General features: G+C 43.9%; 1 protein-coding gene and 2 pseudogenes across 1 annotated transcript; 2 read left to right on the top strand and 1 right to left on the bottom strand.

The window, feature by feature from the left end:
• Positions 1–933: 933 nt before the first annotated feature.
• On the top strand, positions 934–8,923 carry LOC118567235 (annotated as a pseudogene).
• Positions 8,924–15,547: 6,624 nt separating this feature from the next.
• Positions 15,548–17,120, bottom strand: LOC118556628 (annotated as a pseudogene).
• A 3,652-nt stretch (positions 17,121–20,772) lies between these two features.
• Positions 20,773–22,204, top strand: LOC118567234. Its single transcript, XM_036151879.1, has 3 exons — positions 20,773–21,212; positions 21,285–21,776; positions 22,052–22,204. Exons 1-3 carry the CDS (start codon positions 20,925–20,927, stop codon positions 22,202–22,204), a joined length of 933 nt encoding a protein of 310 aa, XP_036007772.1. The 5' UTR covers positions 20,773–20,924.
• The last annotated feature ends 244 nt before the right edge of the window (positions 22,205–22,448 follow it).

Below are 22,448 nucleotides of genomic sequence, written 5' to 3'. Positions count from 1 at the left end.
TTTCTAGTATAAGTAATATTTTATTTGTCTCATACAAAACAAAAATAATATACAACAAGGACAAGGTTCTAAAAACCTCCCCCAGTCTTTAATTTTTTATTTCCCTTACTGATGTCAAGCCAGAGGCTGTTAATTAACATTTTTGTGACGGGGTCCTGAGGGGCTGGTTTGAAGAGTATCTACACATTAGAATGTTATTTTACAGATAATTCCACTTAAAAATTTAAATACAGTGAATATCTTTATGCATGTATATATCGTTTTATGTTTGGGGTTTGCAACAAAAAAACAACCTGTGAAGTGCAAGTTTGTACAGATTGGGGTACAGTGACCGATGATTAGCCCAGTACTCCAGGGGGTTCTCCAGCCTGTCCTGAATTCAACGTCATCCACAATAGTGAAAGGCTGGGTATCCTTCACTATTGTAAGGCAGTTTAAGCTGTTATGAGCATAAAAGAATGTTTTTTGTATTTTGTTTGATTTCTCCGAGCCTAGTGTTAAGTCAGTAAATGCAGCGCAGTCATCTAGATAACCTGAGATTATCGCGAGAGTGTTGTTATCTTTTGTTAAGTTGTAAAGGCACTCAATGCTCGCTGTATGGACACTGCTAAAACGCTGTCTGTGCCAGAGCGAGAGGCCAAAACAACGCAGTGTACCAACCGCCAGCTGTGTCTGTAACTCACCTGTTGCCGGAGCAAGTAAAGTTCAGTTAAAGAACATTCCTTGTCGTGTTCTTCATCAGAACATCCACACACCTCCATGCCACCGCAAGGTAAAACACGACACTATCATGGAGACTAGAGCTTCATCCAGCTTTTGTTTTCTGGTGGCTGGTTAAAAGGGAATAAATACAGTGTCTGTTACCTGTCTTTATTTGCACAACAAGCAAACATCAGCATGCAAAAATTGTAATAGTGTGTTTGTTATATAGTAATGCGCCAGTCATCCGCGCGGTTTTGCGTGGATGACTGGCGGGGGTGGGCGTCGGTGAAGTTGCTTCTCACTTCAAGGTATCCATGTATTTTTTCCTGTTTTTTCCCTTCTATTCACTATATGCACGCAAGAAAGCAACAACAACAAAAAAAACCTGTGTTAATTCTGTTTTAAATTAAAAACAGCTGCTGTTTTTTAGAGTGAAGTGGAAGAAATAATGTAGAGGATCCTGAGTCACAAAGGGGTTGAGGGAGTCATCATTCCCAACACTGAAGGTCAGATTTTTATTTATTAATATAAGGTGATTGCATGTATTTGTTTTTTATTTTGTTACCATGATACCATCTTAGAAAGAGTCCATCTGGAAAACTACAATATCTAGATAACAGCAGAGGTAGATCAGTATGTGAGCTGATGGGTTAGGGTTAGATAAAACACATATTGTAAAATTGGAGGCAGATCCTTTAGCTATCAGGCTCCTCTCCTGTGGAACCAACTCCCAGTTTTGGTCCGTGAGGCAGACACCCCGTCTACTTTTAAGACTAATCTTAAAACTTTCCTTTGTGACAAAGCTTCTAGGCAGAGTGGCTCATGTTACCCTGAGCTACCTCTATAGTTATGCTGCTATAGGCTTAGGCTGCTGGAGGACATCAGGGTCTATTTCTCTCACTCTGCTGAGTTCTACTGTTCTCCAGATTTGCATTACATTGAAATGACTGATGTCATTTCAGCTTTTAACTTTTTGTTCTCTTTTTTCTTCATAGCAGGTACACCTGGTCTGACGTTCTGTTTAGCTCTGACACTATCTTGGGGGACAGATCGACCGAGCTGCTGCTATCAACAACTTCTTGTTCTCCTGTAGATGATTCAGCTGATGCTGTCTCTCAGAGTCTAACCCTGTTTCTCTCCTAGATGTAGCTGTTGGCTGAGATTTTACTGCCACCAACTGTCTGAGCTCTTTTCCATCCTCTAGACTGGAAAACTGGCTCAGAGCTGATCTGTGTAGCCGTGTTTCTCTCCTAGACGTGCTGTCATTACTTTTCTGACATAGAAAGTACTCTTGGATTATTGCTGAGAATAGAAAAATTAGGGGCCAGAGTGTTGGGGCCATTTCTCTATCACTTTTGATTCCTGCACTTTACAGGCCTGCAGCTCCCACAGAGTTCTAATCATTTAACCTCCTTTTTGTGAAAATGTATTGACTACTGTCAGGATGTATGATTTCACCCAGTATATAAAAAAGTGTTTCTGAACAGGATTACCAGCTATAGCTTTAATCGCCACCTGGACTCTGAGTCTCCTGTAAACCTGCAGCAGAAAGACATAAACTCTGGAGACTTGGCTATTTCTTCATTTATTGCAGACGATTTCATCATCGTCCCAACCTTCAGCATCAGTGTCGCTCTCAGCATGTTTTCCTGGTACCATGCAGGCCTGGTGCTGAAAAGGATCATCAGATTAAAGTCATCCGTTTAATCTGCCAACGTTCTCTTTAGGGATCATCTTGCGGTCGACTCTGGAAGACCAGAGCACCGTGCATCACGTGGCTCTGGTCCAACCGCTGCTGATGAAGGCCAAGAAGATCGTGCAGGACATGGACCCGGAGGACGAGCTCACCTACGTGCGGCTCCGCACCGAGAAGAACGAGGAAATCATTGCTGCAGGTGAGCCATGTTCTCAAGACTTGGTTCCCTTTAACTAGAACCCAGCCGTGGAGTCAGAACCACAACGTGTTCTGCTTTGAGTTGGACTTTGGTCAGAACGAGCCTTTTCCTCTCTGGATAGAGGTGCTTTGATCTGTAGGAGAACATTTATGACCCAATCAGAACCAGCTAGGATCGGTTCTACACGGTTCGGGTCATTTTCCTCCTCAGTACCGCCTCCATGTGCCGGGTCGTCACAGCACAGCGGTCCAAACCCTCCGTATGGAAGCATAAATAGGCCCGGCCCTCATCTTTGGACCCGTGGTACCGTCAGTATCTGTGGCGAGTTTTAAAATGGCGGGTTTGATTGGCTCCCCTGACTCCACCCCCCAGCCAATCAGTGACCAGAAGTCTTCTGACGTTATATCTTCAGCTCGCCTCGGCTCAGTTGGAGTAGTTACTGAAACGGAACTGGTACCGAATACCAGTACCTGAAGGAAAACAAGTCGGGTGAGTAGGTTCTGGTGGATAAAGGGTCTTTAGAGGGAGTCATCGGGTACTGCGTTGGATCCTGAGGAGATCCCAACCACACCTCAGAGTAACATTGACGAGACGGCCTCTCAATCTTCCTGTCTCATTCACTAAGGGAGAGCCCAGACACACTACGGAGAAAACTCATTTCAGCCGCTTGTATCTGGCTGAATCACCATATTTAAATGTTCTTCCCTCTAAAATCCAAAGGTGTGTTCTAGGTATGTTCCCCGAACGCCAACCTATCTGGTTCACGCCCATGACCCTGTGTAGCTGAAATCCATCACATGTAAAGCAAAGCAGTCACGCATAGTCCTGTTAAAGATGTTCTTTGCACAGCAGGAGTTACAATGATGGGTGATTGCAGATTTAAAGTTCCTCAGAGTCAACCTTCATTCATTAATATCATCTTCAAGCTGTTATCCTTTTATTATCACCTTGTGTCCAGGAGTCGCTCCGTTATCCTGACCAGATCCAAAATATCCAACTAATCTAATTAGCCTTATTTCTTTTAATTAACGTATGTAAGAGGAAAATCTTAAAATAATCTTAGCCTAAAAGACTCCTAGGCAAATAGTTAGCTAAACTCTGTAATATGTTTATTCTTCCATCAGGATGTTTAACATCTGGTTAAAACGAGAATTATTGGTTTATTCATGCCTGAGTGGAGGGATATTAAATCTCCATAAATCTTGTAGGTAACTTTGGTAATTCCAAAACAATTTTTTTACTGTTGTTTTAATCCTAAATGTATCATTGTTAGTGAATAATTCCAGTCATGTTAATTTTGCAGTATTATCCAAGTTAGCCTGTAACCTTTGTGGCGCTTTATTGACGTCTGCTGGAGTAGCAGACTTTAGCGGCATCCTAATTATTTTTTTCTTATTTGCAGTTCTACTTACTTCAAGATGTCCAGTAAATGCTGTGTTCTCAATTTCTCCTTCACATCAGCAGGTAGTGTAAAGTTTCTGAATTTATTCCGCTTCTATTGAAAAATTCATTAATTCATTCATTCATTTATTCGTTTTATTAACTGTTGATGCAATGCCCACTTCAACTTCTTCACCCACAAGCTTTTCATATCCTTATTTATTGTTTATACATTTATACAAATTTTTCCTTACAGCATCTGGATTGCATACATTTTTCTTACCCGTTTTCTTTTAAGGCTTAAACAGCCCCTCAATGTCTCACACTTGTTGCCTCAATTAACAATATTCATTGATCGCGGCTTTGTTGCTGTTTGCCAGTCTATTAATATTCTAAAATAACAATATAAGAGCCTCTAATCTGGTATTTATACAGCTAACTGTCATGAATCTATTGTCAAACACAAGCTCAGTGCATCTTTATAGTGAAATACCCCGAATACAGCCCCAACGCATCAGCTTAATTTTAGAGTACAGTAAATCAAACAAGCCTTTATGTACAGCTTATCCTCAGTTTCAATTATTTCTAACAAACCTGAAATATTTTCTGTTCAAGCCACGTTAATCTCTCTGTGTATCAATTTAATTTGGGCCGGACATTTAATGTGAAACGCCAGACTCTGTTATTAAAGTCTTTTTTTCCTTCTATCAAACTTTTTGCTAAATCTTTCACGCTTGCTTGAGGTCTCTCAAATTTATTTGTGTTTAGAGCTGCAGTCATTTCAACACAAATAAACATTTTTGAAACCATGGTATCTCTAATTTTAACAGAATTACTTCACACAAACGAACACAGATGCAGGCCTCCACACTATTTTTTACACAGATCTGTGGTCTTTCATTTTTTGAACATTTCGACTCAGAGCCAATGCTGAAATATATATTTCTTTAATATGTAAATGCCTCGGTCACTTTAGAAGGGAGGGTGGGTAGGCTATAATGAGCCTGACTGTCGTCTGTAAGGATACATCTCTTTATCTCACAGACACTTGGACCCTTATTCCTTTTTAACATTTTATGTTGATATTAGTTAGTGTTTTCTTGCTGGTCATGACAAATATATAACCGGTCCTTCCCTAAAACGCATCCCCTGTGCAACGCTGCACCTCTTTTAAGTTCCATTTTCTCTTTTTATTTATCTATTTACTTTTATTTTTCCATTTTTCTTTTTATATATAATTATTTCATTATATTCCTTTTGCCAGTTTCCTTTAACTTTGTTTATCCATACGGTCTCTTTAATCGGATAGGCAGCTTTTTAGCTATCTTTATGAGATTGCTAGGGAACCCTCTAAACCCAATATCTGATTTGGCTGGTGGCTTTCTGAACATCTTAAGGATGTCCATGGACTTGAAACTAAAGCCGATTGTGCGCTTGTTTTTCAAAGGGTGGCTTTTCTATTATACGAAAATGAAACAATATGTTTTCATCATCATACAGCAGTAGGACTGTAAAACCTTAAGTAACCACAAGCAAACTCCAACCTGTTTAAAATCAATCATCATGAAACATTCTTCTGCCCTTAAAAGTTATAAAATTTCTGGCATCACAGCTCCTATAGATTTAATAAAAAAAGGAAATCTCGACTTATTTTCTTTCATTGCAGCAGCTGCTGTGTTGTCATCTCCTCTGCGAACTCAAAAATCCAAAAGACCACTCAAACTGGGCGGAATTACCATTTGTTATAATCTCTTGACCAGGCTGTGGTCACCCGGTGGTGTTTCTATTGTAGACCTCTGTAGTAATAACAGACTCTTGAAACCAAAACTGTATTTTACCATATTTAATCTAAAAGGCAGAGGGATGTTTACAGCTTCAGTACTGGACTCTCACACAACAATGCAGCGGGCTGATTTCGAGGAGTCAGAGAGAGTAAAAGCCTTATTTCAAGAGAGGTCTGTGAAAAGAAGAGGAATACGGTCTGTCATGACCTTGCTGTAAGATCCCCTTCATCACCATCTCCAAAAAGTTGCCACAATAACCTGGGCTAGTGTCATCGCACCATGGCAAAATTCAGAGTGAATTTTGAACAGCATGTAACCAGAGGACAAATCAAATGGGGGTTGTGAGCAGAGGTATTTCACACTTCCAGAGAGACAGCCCCCCAGCAGGATCCTGGAGGGTGCATGGGAGTTTGCCCAACCAGTCTACATGTGTTTTGTTGATCTGGAGAAGGCATTCGACCGTGTCCCCCTAGGGATCCTGTGGGGGGTCCTCCGGGAGTATCGAGTACGGGACCCTTTAATAAGGGCTGTCAGGTCTCTGTACGACCGGTGTCAGAGTCTGGTCCGCATTGCCGGCAGTAAGTCAGACTCGTTTCAGGTGACAGTTGGACTCCGCCAAGGTTGCCCTCTGTCACCGATTCTGTTCATAACTTTTATGGACAGAATTTCTAGGCGTAGCCAAGGTGTTGAGGGGATCCGTTTTGGTGGCCTTAGGATTGCGTCTCTGCTATTTGCGGATGACGTGGTCCTATTGGCTTCATCAGGGCGTGATCTACAGCTCTCACTGGAGCAGTTCGCAGCCGAGTGTGAAGCGGCCGGGATGAAGATCAGTGCCTCCAAATCCGAGACCATGGTCTTGAACCGGAAAAGGGTAGAGTGCCTTCTCCGGGTTGGGGAGGATGTCCTGCCCCTAGTGGAGGAGTTCAAGTATCTTGGGGTCTTGTTCACGAATGAGGGGAGGATGGAGCGGGAGATCGACAGGCGGATTGGTGCAGCGTCTGCTGTGAAGCGGGCGCTGTACCGATCCGTTGTGGTGAAGAGAGAGCTGAGCCAAAAGGCCAAGCTCTCGATTTACCGGTCGATCTACGTTCCTACCCTCATCTATGGTCACGAGCTTTGGGTCGTGACCGAAAGAACGAGATCCCGGATACAAGCGGCTGAAATGAGTTTTCTCCGTAGTGTGTCTGGGCTCTCCCTTAGAGATAGGGTGAGGAGCTCAGTCATCCGGGGAGGACTCAGAGTAGAGCCGCTGCTCCTCCACGTCGAGAGGAGCCAGTTGAGGTGGCTCGGGCATCTGGTCAGGATGCCTCCTGGACGCCTACCTGGTGAGGTGTTCCGGGCACGTCATACCGGGAGGAGGCCCAGGGGAAGACCCAGGACACGCTGGAGGGACTATGTCTCTCTGCTGGCCTGGGAACGCCTTTGGATTCCCCAGGAGGAGCTGGCCCAAGTGGCTGGGGAGAGGGACGTCTGGGCCTCCCTACTGAAGCTGCTACCCCCGCAACCCGACCCCGGATAAGTGGACGAAAACGGACGGACGGACGGACGGACGGATGGACGGACAGAGAGACAGCTCTCTCAGCACAGTTCGATCAGTGCTAAAAAGCTTGCTCCCACAGACTACACCCCTCAGTTTCTTCTACACTTTATTCCTGAGACATGGAGGAGAGGGTGGCTGGGGAGGCCAGCCCCCCCCCCGCGAGCCACTTCTTCCCACATGGTACTCAAATGCTACACTTCTGCCTGGGACATCTGAAGGAGAGCGTGGCTGGGGCCGCCAGCCAGCCAGGCGGGCCTCACATGGACTCGAAGCCCACAAGTTGGGATAATACTCGTCTTCTGCGGAGCAGAGAACCCGACTAGGTTGAGAGATCTGCCGACTAGAATCAGAAGCTGCAGTAGCAGTCTAACTCCTGCGAAACCAGCCGCTGAAGTAAAGAATGTCGAAACAGCTTTGTTTATTTTCCTCAGCTGTTACAAGAAATGCTGACTCGAGACGACGTAGATCGACCGTATTCCCTCACCAGACAAGCTGAGAGCTCAGAGACTGCATGCACGATGCAGGACCCGGCCTACCTTGTTCCGACCACGTTTTGGCTAGCCGCAGAGCTACTAGCCTGCTGCTGAAAGAACCAACGTACCCCCTGCTTTCCACGGCTTTTCCTTGTATGGCCAAAGTGAACCGAACTCACACTGAGGCACCAACAGGTTTGGCAGAGGATGAACAGGGAGGGTTACATGGTTTGTTTAGAAAGCTTGTAGAATGCGTACATTGTGTTTTTAAACACAGGGAGCTAATTGCTGAGCATCCGCTAGCATCCGCTAGCATCCGCGAGCATTTTGATACCATGTCAGTGCTGATTCGAGTATATTTTTATGGTTATAACAAACGTTATCTCCACAAGGGTTTCATACATTGATGGGATATTAATGTTTATGTTATCCGGCTCACTCATTATGGCTAAAAATTAAGCTGAAGCTTTTAAAGTTAGCGCAGAAGGTCTGCTAGCCAAATGGCTATTAGCTTCTGACAACTTCCAGTTCCCGGATAGGGACGAAAAAAGCTTGTTTCAAGCATAAGGCTTGTTCATTTGCTCTGCCATTGTTCAATAGTGCTATGAGGGTTGTTACAGCATTAATATGGAATATTAATGTCGATTTAAAGGCGTTTTTGTTTAGCTTTAGGATTAGCCGATTTTAAAGACTCATCGCAACAGCGACCCCTAGCCTGCCGGAGGTATAATCGTATCAATAAAATTGAGCGTCCCTAAAATTTGTGATTTTACTGATAAAATCATTCTTTAAAATGTTATTTCCTCAAATAATGTTTTGTGTAACTCGGATTTGTATTGTGGATGGATTGAAAAACATAACAAATGTTGTTCTGAATTAGTGAAGCTAATTTAAGCTCATTCTATGTTCTTTAAGGTGAAATTTAATTCTTTAACTCAAATAAAATGTTATTTAATCAAATAATGTTTTGTTTAACTCAGGATTTGCATTGTGAATGGATTGAAACACATGCCTAATGTTCCAGGTAGATCCGGCGAGGCTTCTCAGCCCGACTTTGTAATACCATGGGAGCACGAGAGGGAGTCCGAAGCAAAAATCCAGGACGAACGGAACCGGATGATTTGGCTTGAAACGTCAGAGCACAGATGAAGAATCCAACACGAGAGGAAGCCAAGGAAGCACGAGAGGGAACCTGAGAGACACAGAGGGCAAAGATTAGCACGGGAAGAAGGTAGCTGTCGTGAGACAGTGGCCACTGAGGCCAACACTGAGACCGGGGTGGTACTAGGGGGCCAACTCCAGCTCCTGGTTCAACCGTTCTGTCTGACCGTTGTTCTGCGGGTGGTAACCTTAAGTGAGGGTATACCTGGCTCCAAGGGCCGAGGCAAACTACTTCCAAACCCAAGAAATTAACTGTGGACCACGGTCAGACAGAACGTCCTGAGGGATGCCATGCAGGCGGAAACTCTCTGAGTGAGCCTACTGGATTACTCGGGAGCGGACGGAGGACGGGACATAGGTGCGGTCAGGCAGGCCATTTCCTGGGTCTGGATCGGAGTGCAGTGTTTGGGTGATGAAACCTTCAATCTCCCAATGGAGGGCGAATAGGTGCAGGTTCCTTCTCAAGAGTCCTGGGGTGCGTGTAGGAGAGACAACGCATGTGGTTTCTGATTCCTGGATCCAGTACGATAAGAGATGGTTAGATTGAAACGAGAGAAAAAGAGGGACCAACGTGCTTGCCTGGGGTTGAGGTGCTTGGCTGTCTGGAGGTAAGCGAGGTTCTTGTGATCCGTCCAGATCTGCACTGGCTGCTCGGACCCTTCTAGCCAGTGACGCCACTCCTCCAGGGCGAGTTTTATGTCCAGGAGCTCTCTGTCACCCACATCATACTTGCGCTCCGCTGGGCTCAGTCGTCGGGAGAAGAAGGCGCAGGGATGTAGCTTCTGGTCTTGGTCCGAGTGCTGGGATAACACTGCACCAACTCCTGTGTCGGAGGCATCGATCTCAACAGTAGACTGTTTAGAAGGATCAGGGTGAATTAATATGGGTGCTTGAGAGAACCTTTCCTTCAGTATACGGAACGCAGAGTTTGCTTCAGGGTTCCACACGAACGGGATCTTAACTGAAGTGAGAGCATGGAGGGGGGCGGCGATCTGGTTATAGCCTCTGATGAAGCGCCGGTAAAAATTGGCAAACCCTAAGAATAGCTGGATCTCCTTTCTGGTCTCAGGTACCGGCCAATCGAGTACAGGCTTGATTTTATCTGCTGCCTGGCAGGAGACCGATTGCGCAATCATATGGGCAATGAGGTGGCAACGAACTGGCCTGAGTTTTACTAAAGGCCATCTTAAGATCGTAATATTGCTCAGGTACTAATTTCAAGTTCTCAGGGTCTATACACAGGGTCTATTTCGGCTGAGGGTTGAACGGAAGTTGGGCAGGTTGGGACGGCTGACTGCAAGCAACTTAAGACACAATTAGGTAACCAGGACTCGACCCGTCGGTCGGTCAGGTTGATGTGTGGATTGTGTTGTTTGAGCCAGGAGTAACCTAAAACGAGCGGAGCATGCTTCACGGGAAAAATTAAAAACGAAATCTGCTCTCTATGATTACCTGAGACAACAAGTTCAAGAGGCTTGGTTTGATGAGTTATGCGTGGTAGAACGCCACCGTCCAGGGCGGAAACCTGGAGGGGAGCACGCAAAAGAACAATCTCGAGCTGAGCTTGACGAACAAAAGATTGGTCAATCAAATTTAATTCACACCCTGAGTCAACCAGGGCGGATAACTTTAAGGTGTCTCGAGCCGTAATAATTATTGCTCTGAGACAGAGTCGTGGAGGTGTTAACGTTAACTTAGGTTGGTCCGCCGGTTTCTCCGCTACAGCCGACGGACCCAATCTTTTCGCTGCTCAGGGCATGCGTTTATGAAGTGTTCGGGCAAAGCGCAGTAAATACATAGTTTACGGCTGAAAAAGCTGAAGGTGTCCGCGCCCCGCCCACCTGTCAACTGCAGTCACCTGCGGAAAGAACAGAGAAGGCAGAACCAGCAGAAACGGCACGGCTCTGCCTGCTGAGTCCTGAAAAATACAGTATATGTTGATTGAAATATAGTGTTAATTCAGATGAACAGCATTATATAGTGATGTTCTCTGGATATCCATTTTATTTATGTTATCAAATTCTTGATCTTGAAGAGAAGTTGTCATTCCTTTATTCTATGTGTGTGCAGAGTTTGCTGTTAAAAGATCGCCAGTGCTCGAATCATTCCTTTCAACTATTGTCCTGATTGTGATAATCAGCTTAAGAGCTGATTATCACCAGACAATACTTAACAGACAGAGAGTTATTTAATAAACATTAAATAACTTTAAACAGTGTATAATTGCACAACACTAGGATGAAGCTGTTCACCATCGTTTCTCCAGCCAATGGACCAGCTGGCTGCATTACACCTAAAGACATTTATCCTGTCAGAGCAGAGCTCCACCACTTCTCTGATGTCAGCCAAGTGGGATATGGTGCAGTGATAAGTCCTGAAAACGACGTAGGCTACATTGATAACTGGCAAACTTTCTGGGGAAAACCTGGTCTGATCCGGAGAGACGGTATCCATCCCACTTTGGATGGTGAAGCTCTACTTTCTAGGAATCTGGCTGGATTTATTACTTTTCCTTAATGCTGACAACCCAGGGTCCAGACCAGGAAGCAGAGCCGTAGTTTAACACACCTCTCTGCAGCTTCTGTACTGTTACCCACCCATTACCCTATTGAGATGGTGTCTCTCCCACGGCCAAAACTTAAAAGATCAAAAACTGTTCTAAAAGGAACAAATCATAAAATCTAAAAATAAAACAATTAAATGTGGTCTATTACATATAAGGTCTCTCCCTCCAAAGACTTTGTTAGTTAATGAATTGATTTCTGATAAACAGTTGATTTATTTTGTCTCACAGAAACCTGGCTACAAGATTACTATGTTAGTATAAATGAGTCAACTCCCTCCAATTATTCAAATTTCCACATTCCCAGATCTGTGGGAAGAGGAGGAGGAGTGCTCCTCCTCCTCTTCTGCATTAGACAATGTAGCTCCCTTGAAAAAGAAGGTGATTATTCACAGGAAGCTTGCTCCCTTGTTTAATTCAGAGCTGCGTTCCTTGAAGCACAATGTTGGGAAATTGGAGAGAAAATGACGCTCTACACACCAAGAGGAATCCTACCTAATCTGGAGGGACATTCTATTGTTGTATAACAAGACCCTTCGCAGAGTTAGAGCAGCATATTTTTCATCATTAATTGAGAATAAAAATAAACCTAGATTTCTCTTCAGTACAGTTGCCAAACTTACCCAGAGCCACAGCTCTGTTGATCCATCCATTCCCTTAGCTCTTAGCAGTAATGATTTTATGGGATTCTTCATAAATAAAATTGATTCCATTAAAAATAAAATAATTGGCATCCTCCCAAACATGATTACCTCGTCCTCAGTAAGTGAGGCAGCATTGTAGGAATCTTTAGAACCTGCGCAGTGTCTGAACTGTATAGAAGCAGTAGAGCTTTCTGAGCTATCTAAAATTTTAGCTTCATCTAAACCTTCTACCTGTATGTTAGACCCAATCCCAACCAAGTTGTTTAAGGACATATTCCCTATGATCAGTGGTACTATTTTAGACATGATTAATCTATCCTTAGTAAATTGATATGTACCACAGGTTTTTAAAGTAGCTGTTATTAAACCTTTACTTAAGAAACCTTCTCTTGATCAAGGTGAGTTAGTAAATTACAGACCTATATCTAATGTTCTTTTCCTATCTAAAATTTTTGAGAAAGTAGTTGCTAATCAACTTTGTGAACATTTACAAAGTAATGACCTACTTGAGGAGTTTCAGTCAAGCTTCAGAGCTCATCATATCACTGAAACAGCTCTGGTGAAGGTCACTAATGATATTCTCATGGCCTCAGATAATGGACTTGTGTCTGTACTTGTCCTGTTAGATCTCAGTGCTGCATTTGATACAGCTGATCACAATATTCTCCTACAAAGACATACATACTGTAGGGATTAAGGGGAAAGCATTAGGCTGGTTTAAATCGTATCTGTCGGACAGATTCCAGTTTGTTCACGTTAATAATAAATCTTCCTCAAACTCTAGGGTCACCTGTGGAGTACCACAGGGTTCAGTCCTTGGACCACTTCTCTTTACTGTATATATATGCTTCCGATCGGCAAAATTATCAGACAGCATGGGATTAATTTCCACTGTTATGCTGATGACACTCAGCTATATTTATCCATAAATCCTGATGAATCCAATCAGTTACTTCGACTGCAGTCATGTCTTGATGACATCAAAAGCTGGATGACTTTAAATTTCCTGCATCTAAATTCTGACAAGACAGAAGTAGTAATCTTTGGACCAGAGTTCTCAAAAAATAAACTTCCTAATCAATCACTTAATCTGGATGGCATTAACTTGGCCTCTGGTAATAAAGTAAAAAATCTTGGTGTTATTTTTGACCAAGACATGTCATTTAAATCCCATATTAAGCAGGTTTCCAGAGTTTCCTTTTTTCACCTCAGGATTATCGCCAAAATTAGAAACATTCTGTCCAGGGGCGATGCTGAAAAACTGGTCCATGCATTTGTTACTTCAAGGCTGGACTATTGTAATTCTTTACTAACAGGAAGTCCACAAAATGAAGTTCAAAGCCTTCAGCTGATCCAAAATGCTGCAGCAAGAGTTCTGATGAAAATCCACAAGAGGGATCATATTTCTCCAATTTTAGCTTCCCTTCATTGGCTTCCTGTTAAATCAAGAATATAATTTAAAAGTCTTCTTCTAATGTATAAAGCCCTTAATAATCAAGCTCCATCATATATCAGAGCTCTGATTACCCCGTATGTTCCTAACTTATTTTTAAGACTAATCTTAAAACTTTCCTTTGTGACAAAGCTTCTAGTCAGAGTGGCTCATGTTACCCTGAGCTACCTCTATAGTTATGCTGCTATAGGCTTAGGCTGCTGGAGGACATCAGGGTCTATTTCACTCACTCTGCTGATTTCTACTGTTCTCTAGTTTTGCAATGCATTACATTGAAATGACTGTTGTCATTTCAGTTTTTAACTTTTTGTTCTCTTTTTTATTCATAGTAGGTACACCTGATCTGACAACTGTGAAATCATCCAGGGAAGACAGATCACCCGCTATTATCATCTAATGTAGAACAGATTCCTGGATCAATGTGAGCTTCTGTACTTTTTTGTCTGTCTTGTTGTGTCTCTGCTCTGTATTCTGTAACACCCAGTCGGTCGAGGCAGATGACCATTCATACTGAGCCCGGTTCTGCTGGAGGTTTTTCCTTCCCGTTAATGGGTGTTTTTCCTTTCCACTGTCGCTTTATGCTTGCTTAGTATGAGGGATTGCTGCAAAGCCATGGACAATGCAGACGACTCTCCCTGTGGCTCTACACTTCTCCAGTAGTGTAGAGGAGGAGTGAATGCTGCTTGTCGGGACTTTGAAGCAATCAACTGGTTCCCTTATATAGGACATGTTTGGCCAATCTGTATAATATGATTAAATTTGACTTTGTAAAGTGCCTCCAGATGACATGTTTCATGAATTGGCGCTATATAAATAAAATTGAATTGAATTAAATTAAGCTGGAGGTAAACTAACCAACTTCCTGCTAAAGGCTATGAAATAAAAAGGATGCGATTGTCTTTGGAATAAAGACGACAGACAAGGCCGACTCTCTCTTTCTCTTTAATGAAACAGTGTATTACTCTTTTAATAATCATTTTCCATAACATTATCTTGCAGACAAGGTTAACATTTTTCAAGAAGAAATTAAAATATTTTATGATAATCAGGTCATAATCTTATATGCATTCTGTTAATCCAGTGTTCCATTGCCACTTTGTGTATTTATTTCTTATTTATTTGAGTAGATAATTATTTCATAATGTTTGATTTATTCATTTAATTTTGAGCTCTTTGGTGTTCCATAAGCAGGAGTATTCATCTAGACCTCAAACACTGTTGTCCTGCATGTTGTAGATGTGTCCCTGCTCCAATAAAATGGATCAAAATAAACTAAATTCTTTAGAGAGAAGGAGATGTTGGTTTTATGGCAGCTCTATGGATTAAGCATATAAAAACCCAATCAAACTGTTTAGATTAATACATGTTTGCTTGTCTGCTACAAAACACAGATTAGTAATCTATAACCAGTACTTTCTGTTCTACAAGCCGGAAACGTCAGAGCTGCTGTTTTATCACAGAGATCTTCTCTGGTAAGATTTTGGCGTCACTGTCGGTGCCATTCAGTGGAAACATCTCGTCAGTGAAGGTGTGTTGGTGTCCAGATCAGAAAACGACAGCTTCCCTGCGGTCCAGTCCAGATTCACTCTGATCCTCTGGAGCTTCTTCTTTACTAGGAGATCAGCCAGAGGAGCTGCTGGTGTTCTTGAAGAATATTTACCGAGCAGGAACCATATTCCCATAAATCCAGACTGTATGTCCTTTCGTCTGGCCAGACTCTCCTAGGACACCGAGGAACCAGAGCTTAACATCTCCAACCTGAAGGTTGGACCTTAGTGGCACCGTTGGGTCCAGCTTTGTATCAGAGACAAACTTTCCTCTGCACAGACTGACATGACGCTGTCAAGATGTTGGAGACAATAAATGTTTTATTTGCAGCCAACTGTTTCCCACCTGACATGAAATCAATCAAACTTTATTTAATGAATGCTTTAGAGAGATTAAAACAAAGGAGACATTTAACCACCAAAGATTCAGGATAAAATAAAATGTTTAAGAGGCAGAAATGAACAAGTCCTCAGATGATCAGTCAGATCAGATCATCTCCAGGTTCCTGTTTAAAATCACTGAGTTTCAATCAGATCATCAAGGTTTCATCTGGACTTTGTGTTCTTCATGCTGAGAACATCAGAGCTGCTGTTTGCTCACTGAGATCTTCATCGGTAGGATTTTTACTTTACCCCCAGTGAGGAAGTATGGAAACATCTTGTCAGTGAAGGTGTGTGTGAAGGTGTGTATGTGTGAGTTAGTGTCCAGATCAGAGAAGGACAGCTTTTCTCTGTCCCAGTCCAGATTCACTCTGATCCTCTGGAGCTTCTTCTGGACTGAGAGAACCATGGAAGGAGATGGAGGAGAATGTGCGTACCATTTACCTTCATAGAATAATAGAGCTAACAATCCAGACTTTATGAGTTCCTTCCTCTGGACAGACTCTGCTACCACACCAACTGCCCAGCCTTTGCTGTCTCCAACATCAACATCCCAGCTGTGGTTCCCTGAGTTGAAGCCCTCAGAACTCAGGACAGACCACCGTGACCCAAACCTCTCTGGATTATCAGGAAGCTGCTGTTCCTCTCCTAAAGTCAAACTGGTCAGATCTTCAGACAGGATGAGTCTAGGATTAGCAGTGTTTGGGTCCAGGATGAGAGGAGTGTAGGAGACCATGTTCTCCATGTTTCTCCAGATGGTGAAGGCCAGGTTGCCCAGATGTTTGGCCTGGTCTATCAGAGCTCCTGAGGGCAGCTGTGGATCCTCCAGCAGGGGGCAGCGCTGGACTCTTTCCACTGCAGCCTTGTAGTTGTGCAGGAATGAGACGTCTTCAGCTCTCAGCTCCTCCTCTGTGGCTCTGACTGTGTCTGAAAGAGCTGCTATCTCTCTGCTCAGAGCCTCCATCTTCTCCTTCATCATCCCACTCTTCTGCTCCTCTTCCTCCCTCAGTGCAGCCAGCCTGGCCTCCTCTTCCTCTGCTAGAAACTGATGAAGCTTCTTAAACTGCTCCTTAATCAGCCTCTCTGTGTGTCGGGCCTGGACCTTCATGTGTTCTGCTGTCTGATCAAACTCCTCTAGAACTTTCTTCCTGAGCTCCAGGTTCTCCTTTAAAGGTTCCAGAGTTTCCTGAAGGTTCTTCTTGTGTTGCTGAGCAGCTTCATCGATGGGTCTGAATCTGTGCTTGGTGTGTTTCTCTGAATCTCTGCAGACGACACACACTGGCTGCTGATGGTCCAGACAGAAGAGTTTGAGTTTCTCAGAGTGCAGACTGCAGAGATCCTCTGCAGCTCTCTGGTCTCTCTGCTGTAGGAAGGTCTCACACAGGTTCTTCAGAGCCAGGTTACAGGGTGGATTAATCCTTAGAAGATCTTCTCTTACAAACTGGACACTCTTGTGCTGCTTTCTCTCTCCACCAGTTCTTCAGACACTCCTTACAGAAGCTGTGGCTACATGACAGAAGAACCGGATCCTGAAAGACGTCCTGACAGACCGGACAGCAGAGATCCTCCTCTGATCTGGAAGCCATTTAGTCTCTGAGTAAAGCTGAAAACACAGAAGGTCCAGTCAGTCATGGTTCTCCTCCCTCCTCTACTAACATCCCTCAAAGTGACTCTGATTAATGTTCTGGGTCTAACTCACCTTCAGGGTTCTGGTTCTGGCTCACCTTCAGCTTGGAGCAGCAGTGTTGGAGGTTTCCAGCTGGTTTCACTCACAGGAAGCTGCTGTTCTGCTCTGTAGGTGGATCTCCAGGCGTCTCTGCAGAGACGTGATGAAGGCGTGTTTCCATCCAAAGTTCTCATTTTAATCTTTCAGCTGCCATAAAAATACTGACAACCATGTTTATTACCTTCCACACATTTCTATCAGGGAAACTGTGTAGAGTCCATTTGTAGGTTGTTGTGCTATTACACACTGTTTAAAGTTATTTAATGTTTAAAAAATAACTCTCTGTCTGGTAGGTATTATCTGTGAATATCAGCCCAATGAAATGATTGAGGATGAGTTGAGGCTCTTTGTGCAGTAATTCAAACATTCTTACTGGCTTTAACATGTGTTTTCTAAGTTATTAGACTATTTAACTTTTTTCCTGGTGTGGCATCCATAGACATTCATAGAGTAGACCCCACATTGACTGTGAAAGCGCATAAATTACAGCCGCCATCTTGGGACAGGTGACCTGAGAACAGCACAAGGAAACCAGAGGCAGATTCCACAGTCTTCTCAGGATTTCTAATCAACTTGTCAGTAAACATGTCATGTTGCTGATTTATTTTTAATCCTTTACTAAGAAAACTATTTTAAAAAAGAAACTTGGTCTTGTGTTTTTTTTTTTCATAGTTTCTTGTTGTTTTTTAATCGCAGAGAGAATCAAAGTCTTTATTGAGTCATGTTCACCTTAACCTGAAGGTTATCAGTCAGTCATCAAACACTGTTTTCCAACAGATGTTTATTTATAGTTTTGTATTATTGATATGAAAAGAAGCTTGTTCTGGTGGACACGAAAAAAGCTTCCTCAAAGATGAGCGTATCTTATTATTCTGTTATATCCTCTTGAGTTTTTCAGAGACTCCATCATCATCCCATGTGTTGCTGGAGTCTCTGAAAAACTCAAGAGGATTTTCTCCAAACACAAAATCCCAAAACATTTCAAACCAAACAGGACCCTCAGACAGAGGCTGGTGCATCCCAAGGATAAAACCCCCAAACCTAAGATGAGCGGAGTGGTGTGTGCAGTTCAGTGCAGTGAGGAATGTTCTGATCTTTATATTGGAGAAACCAAACAACCTCTCCACAGACGCATGGCTCAACACAGGAGAGCTACCTCCTCAGGACAAGACTCTGCTGTCCACCTACACCTAAAGGACAAAGGACACTCTTTTGAGGACCAAAATGTTCACATTTTGGACAAAGAAGACAGATGGTTTGAAAGGGGTGTGAAGGAAGCCATCTACGTTAAGAGAAAAAGACCAACCTTGAACAGAAGAGGAGGCCTTAGGTTCCAACTCTCAAAAACTTACAACACAGCAATAGGATTATTCCGACCAATCTTCACCTCAGTTCTCACCCTCATACGGGCGATCAAAACATTGTTCCTTTAAGCCAAGCCAACATCAACCTTGACGACTCCTCGTTACAGAGGAGTGGACCTAGGAATACCACTATGGGGTAACACTGTGGCGTCTTCCAGCTGTCAGTGCACTCTTTTTAAGCCAGAGCATAGCATCACATCTGCCTCTCTGCCTGTTCGGACGCTTTTTTCTCTGCTCTCTGCTTGCTTGCATTTTCCTGCCTTTTACTTTTTATCTCCTTTTTATCTCTTAACCTAAACCACAGAAAGTTGGATTTAGTTTTTATTTATTTATTTTCTTTTTATTTTATTTTACTTATTTTTTGATTTGGATTTTGAAAAGATGCCTTCCTTCAACACAATGGACTTTGACAAGCTTTTACAGAAGATAGCTGTTATGGAACTGAAAATCTGTCGACTTGAAGTGAATTATGATGTAAACGCCGCGAATGGAAATGATACGACCCTGCCCGTGATTCCGAGCGGTGACCACCAGCCCAGCGACTCAGCGAACAGTTCCCTGAGGAAAATGAGAATCCCTGGACCACTCTGGGTGCAAGACCAAAGGACCAACGAACCCCACGCCCAGACAAAGAAAACTGGCCGAGACTACAGAGAGATGTCCCAGGACAAGGGAAACAACAGCGGGCTGTTCTCAAAACAAATGATAGGAGTAAACCTGCTGGAAATGCTGGAATTCCGTTACTAAACAGATTTGCTCCACTCCAAAATGTGACCCAGGAGGACAAAAACCAGAGGTATGTCAACGATTTTCGTTCTAAGACATCAGAGAAAAGACATGCCACAGGGCCAAGGACCCTGATATTATGCAATGGTTCTGTAAGGGGGATTAAACACTTCTGTAACAAGAAAAACACAGAGGTGTTGATTTATAACGATATGAACAGTGGCCTGGTGTCTGATTTAACTGACATCCTTCAGACAGACCTTCCAAGGATCTTGAGAAAACGTCCGACCTTGGAAAACCTCATAATACAAGCTGAAGCCCTGAAGGACGTCAACCATATAAGAAAATCAGAAGTATTAAAAGAGGATTACATTCGTTTGTTGAAACGTGTTGATGGCCTGAATGTCAAGGTTTTTCTTAGCGGGCCTCACGCACCCGCTAACTGCGGAGACGAGATTTTTTCCAGAATTCTGATGCTAAACAAATGGCTGGAAAAAACATGCAAAGAAACAACTGTAACCTTCATAGACAACTTTAACATATTTTGGGAAAGAAGACGTCTGTTCAACAGAGATCGTTTCTCTCTAAATAGGTCAGGTGCAAAACGGATGATTTCAAACATCTTCTATTCTGTGAACCATGCGTCATCAGCTTTGTTCCAAAACAAAGTACATCCAGTGCCAAAACAAATGATAAGCCCAGTGCAGCCCGAACAAGCCAAGATAAAGATGGCCAGAAAGATGACACAGAATGAGGCGTTGTCAGAGCTACAGGACGATTCATCCCAGATCCCAGCAGGACAACGAAAGGACCAAGAACCTCCATCTTCACAAGCACCGGTCCAGACTGGACCCGCCTCCCCTTCTTCTCCACAAAGCCCAGAAGTTCCTTTTCTGGAATTTTCTCATAACATGAACAAAGTATTTAAGATTGGCCTACAGATGACATCCTCTCCACATAGCCATTCTGCTGTGAATAAACCAGGATTTTCCAAAGGCCTCAGAGCCTCAGATCCTCCTCCTCCACGTATCACAGAACACTCTGGTACTGAGGAACTCCAAATTACTTCGCTGTGATACAGATTGGCCCCTGGCCACACGTTTATCAGACATGAGAGTTCCCAGCATCAGCCGGGGCCTTTCGCCGGAGATTATGGAATATCTGTGATAATACGTGGCAGAAATAAGAAAAACAAAAGGATAAACAGGAACAAATACTTAAAAATCACAAACTGTCAGATGCAACCTGTCACAGAGACATCATCAACCACTAAGTCATATAAACTGGGTTTATTAAATATTAGATCTCTGTCAGGAAAATCCCTTTTAATTAATGACTTCATTATTGACAATAATCTTGATGTAATGTTTTTAACAGAAACATGGCTGCATGAATTTAGTGAAGCAGCTATACTGATGGAGTCAACACTGTGATGATCTTGGCATTGGCACTGATCTGTCCCACCGGTACACCTGCTCATCTCCACCGTGTCTGCAATTAGTCCTCATTGGTTTCATCTGTTTTCACCTCCTTATAATCCCTGTGCAGATCAGATGCCAGTGCCAGATTGTCTCAAGCAAATCGTATGAGCATTCCAGCGTTCTCGTCCCTGTCTGCCTGTTTCCTGACCCCTGTGTTTCTTCTGAGCCTACCCGTGAACGAACTTGGACTGGACCCGGACTCTCCCTGTTGGACCTCCCTTCTGTACCGCCGCCGGATAATTGCCCTCTGTGTACTGGACCTGGACTCCCCCGGATTACGCCTCTGGAAAAGCCCCTGTCGGATCCCTGCCTGTTCGCCCGCTACCCTCCACTCCCGGATCAGTTCGCTTGGGTTTCTGCCGGCTCTCCGGACCCAGCTACCCCAACTTCAGGTTAGTGGATAAGTCCTTCACATTGCTACCGTGAACCGACCACTGTTCACTAACCTGTTGTCTCTGCCTCAGGGGCTAACCACACTAAGCGCGAGCTACTGCGCGTGGAGAGGGCGAGTCCACTTCCTGCTTGTAAATAAAAACATTGAAAACGCCACTGACCTGTGTCGGCTGAAATCAGAGTCCTGCTCCCGCACATTACAGGACAATCTGGCCAGAAAGATGGACTCTTTGCCAGATACAGAGTGGCGAACGGGGGTGGAAAAGTCTATTTCGCAGCTTGAGGCTGGTGTCGCCGAGATCCTAGGTCATCTCCGCAGCCAAGAGGCTCCCGCACTTCCGCAAACATCCGCCTCCGTCACCACGTCACGTGTGATGACGTCGACGTTGCCTGAGCCGCGTCTAACTCCCCCCGAGCCTTTTGGGGGCAACCCAGATCAGTGCAGAGCGTTTTTAACTCAATGTGAAATCCACTTTGAGTTACAACCATCTTCCTATCCCACGGATCGCTCTAAAGTTGCTTTTGTTATCTCCCTGCTGACCGGCAAAGCTAAATTATGGGGGGCTTCTCAATGGCAGAATGATTCACTGATTTGCCATTCTTATTATGATTTTTCACATGAATTGGTCAGAGTCTTCAGCCCTGTCCTGCCATGCCGGGAATCCTCTAGGGGTATTTTATCCCTCAAGCAGGGAGACAGGTCCGTCTCTGACTATATTATTGACTTCCACCTGCTATCTGCCGATAGTCTATGGAATGAGCCCGCTCTTATGGATGTGTTCATTAATGGTTTGAACGAAAAGATAAAAGATGAACTTGCTACCCGGGACTACCCCAGGACTCTCAAGGAGTTGGAAGATCTTACCACACGAGTCGACCTCAGACTAATGGAACGGCGAAGGGATCGTCGTCCGGCGCCTTCATCCCGCCTCTGGACTCCTTCATCCGCCTCTGCTGCACCGTTGACCCCGCATGCTTCAGCGGATCCTGAACCCATGCAACTGGGGAAGACAGTCCTCACTAAGGAGGAGCGCCAGCGCAGACAGCTGCGCGGACTCTGTCTCTATTGTGGTGGTGAGGGGCACCACGTCCGTTCGTGCCCAGTAAAAGGTCAGGCTCAGTAGGGGGGGGGGGAGATCCCTATTGAGCCGCACAAAACTCTCTGTCTCCCCAGATCTCCTGTTCCCATCAACACTCACTGTTTCTGCAAAATCTCATAACCTCTCTGTCTTCAT

This window comes from Fundulus heteroclitus, chromosome 20 (assembly GCF_011125445.2).
Source record: "Fundulus heteroclitus isolate FHET01 chromosome 20, MU-UCD_Fhet_4.1, whole genome shotgun sequence".
NCBI classification, from domain to species: domain Eukaryota; kingdom Metazoa; phylum Chordata; class Actinopteri; order Cyprinodontiformes; family Fundulidae; genus Fundulus; species Fundulus heteroclitus.
This window is presented reverse-complemented; position numbering and strand designations above follow the sequence as displayed.

Excerpts from the sequence above, each read along its gene's own strand:
- LOC118567234 (XM_036151879.1), top strand. The coding sequence starts at position 20,925 with ATGAGCATTCCAGCGTTCTCGTCCCTGTCTGCCTGTTTCCTGACCCCT. Across the intron at positions 21,213-21,284 it reads CCCAGCTACCCCAACTTCAG|GGGCTAACCACACTAAGCGC; the intron begins GTTAGTGGATAA and ends TCTCTGCCTCAG. Across the intron at positions 21,777-22,051 it reads GCAAAGCTAAATTATGGGGG|GACTCTCAAGGAGTTGGAAG; the intron begins GCTTCTCAATGG and ends GGACTACCCCAG.